This window comes from Sceloporus undulatus, chromosome 1 (genome assembly GCF_019175285.1).
Source record: "Sceloporus undulatus isolate JIND9_A2432 ecotype Alabama chromosome 1, SceUnd_v1.1, whole genome shotgun sequence".
NCBI lineage: Eukaryota > Metazoa > Chordata > Lepidosauria > Squamata > Phrynosomatidae > Sceloporus > Sceloporus undulatus.
Window position 1 is genome coordinate 236,928,251 of NC_056522.1, and position 947 is coordinate 236,929,197.

At 38.4% G+C, this 947-nt stretch overlaps 1 protein-coding gene across 1 annotated transcript in view; it reads left to right on the plus strand.

Annotated features, from left to right (window-relative positions):
* Positions 1–947, plus strand: part of FAIM (Fas apoptotic inhibitory molecule) — an 11,287-nt gene extending 10,340 nt beyond the window's left edge. The window contains exon 5 of the mRNA XM_042445564.1: positions 474–947. Within this exon, the coding sequence (XP_042301498.1) occupies positions 474–623 (150 nt within the window). The 3' untranslated portion in view covers positions 624–947. The remainder of the gene's footprint in view (positions 1–473) is intronic.

Consider the following 947-nt stretch of genomic DNA (forward strand, 5'->3'; position numbering starts at 1 on the left):
TTCCCAGCCTGTCCCCAAATGGCCTTGCCTCTGTGGAAGGAGCCCAGCTGGGGAGAGGCTGCAGGGCGATCAGTCACCCTTCCCAGCCTATCCCCAGCTGGACTTTCCCCAATGGAGGCAGCCTGACTGGGAAGAGGTTGCGGGGCGATCGATTGCCCTTCCCAGCGTCTCCGCAACTGGGCTGTCCCTTGTGGAGGCAGCCCAGCTGGGGAAAGGCTTTGTCAAAGTACCGCATTGCCCAGTGTATAAATCTACCCAGGATTTTTGAGGCCATTTTGGGTCAAAAATTTCTCAACTTATAATCGAGTATATACAGTAAACGTACTGCAAAATGTTTTTCAGGAGCTCTGACCCTTTGAAAAGCATTTACCTGTATCTTGTTGTACTTTAGAAAAAATGTTTGGTATCTAATTAACATATGTAGCATTTCAGTACTTCTGGGTATGTTTTCATTTTATTTTTTTCTTTACCAGGGTGAATTTGTAGAAGATGGGACGGAAACGCATTTCAGTATTGGAAAACATAACTGTTGCATTAAAGCTATCAGTAGTGGGAAGAGAAGGGAAGGAATTCTTCATATGCTTATTGTGGATGATGGAGAAATCCCAGAAGCTTTGGAATAACTTTCAGATATTCTGACCATTATAGATGCAAAGATCAGGGATTTTCAATTACTGTGGTAATTGGCAACTTTTAATATGTACTTCTTGGTACAGTTTAGTTTGTGTTGTTCTTATTTTTTAGTTGCTATATATTAAATTTATGGGAAGACCAGATGAAAATGTAAAGTTATGTACAACCACATGCATTCCTAGTTATTTTCTAAATTATATATAAGATATATCTATATATATTAATATTACGACACTAAATTGGAACTTTGACTAATGTAGAAATTGTTTACATGGAAAATTTTAATAAAATAAACTGCAGAATAAATCAATGAA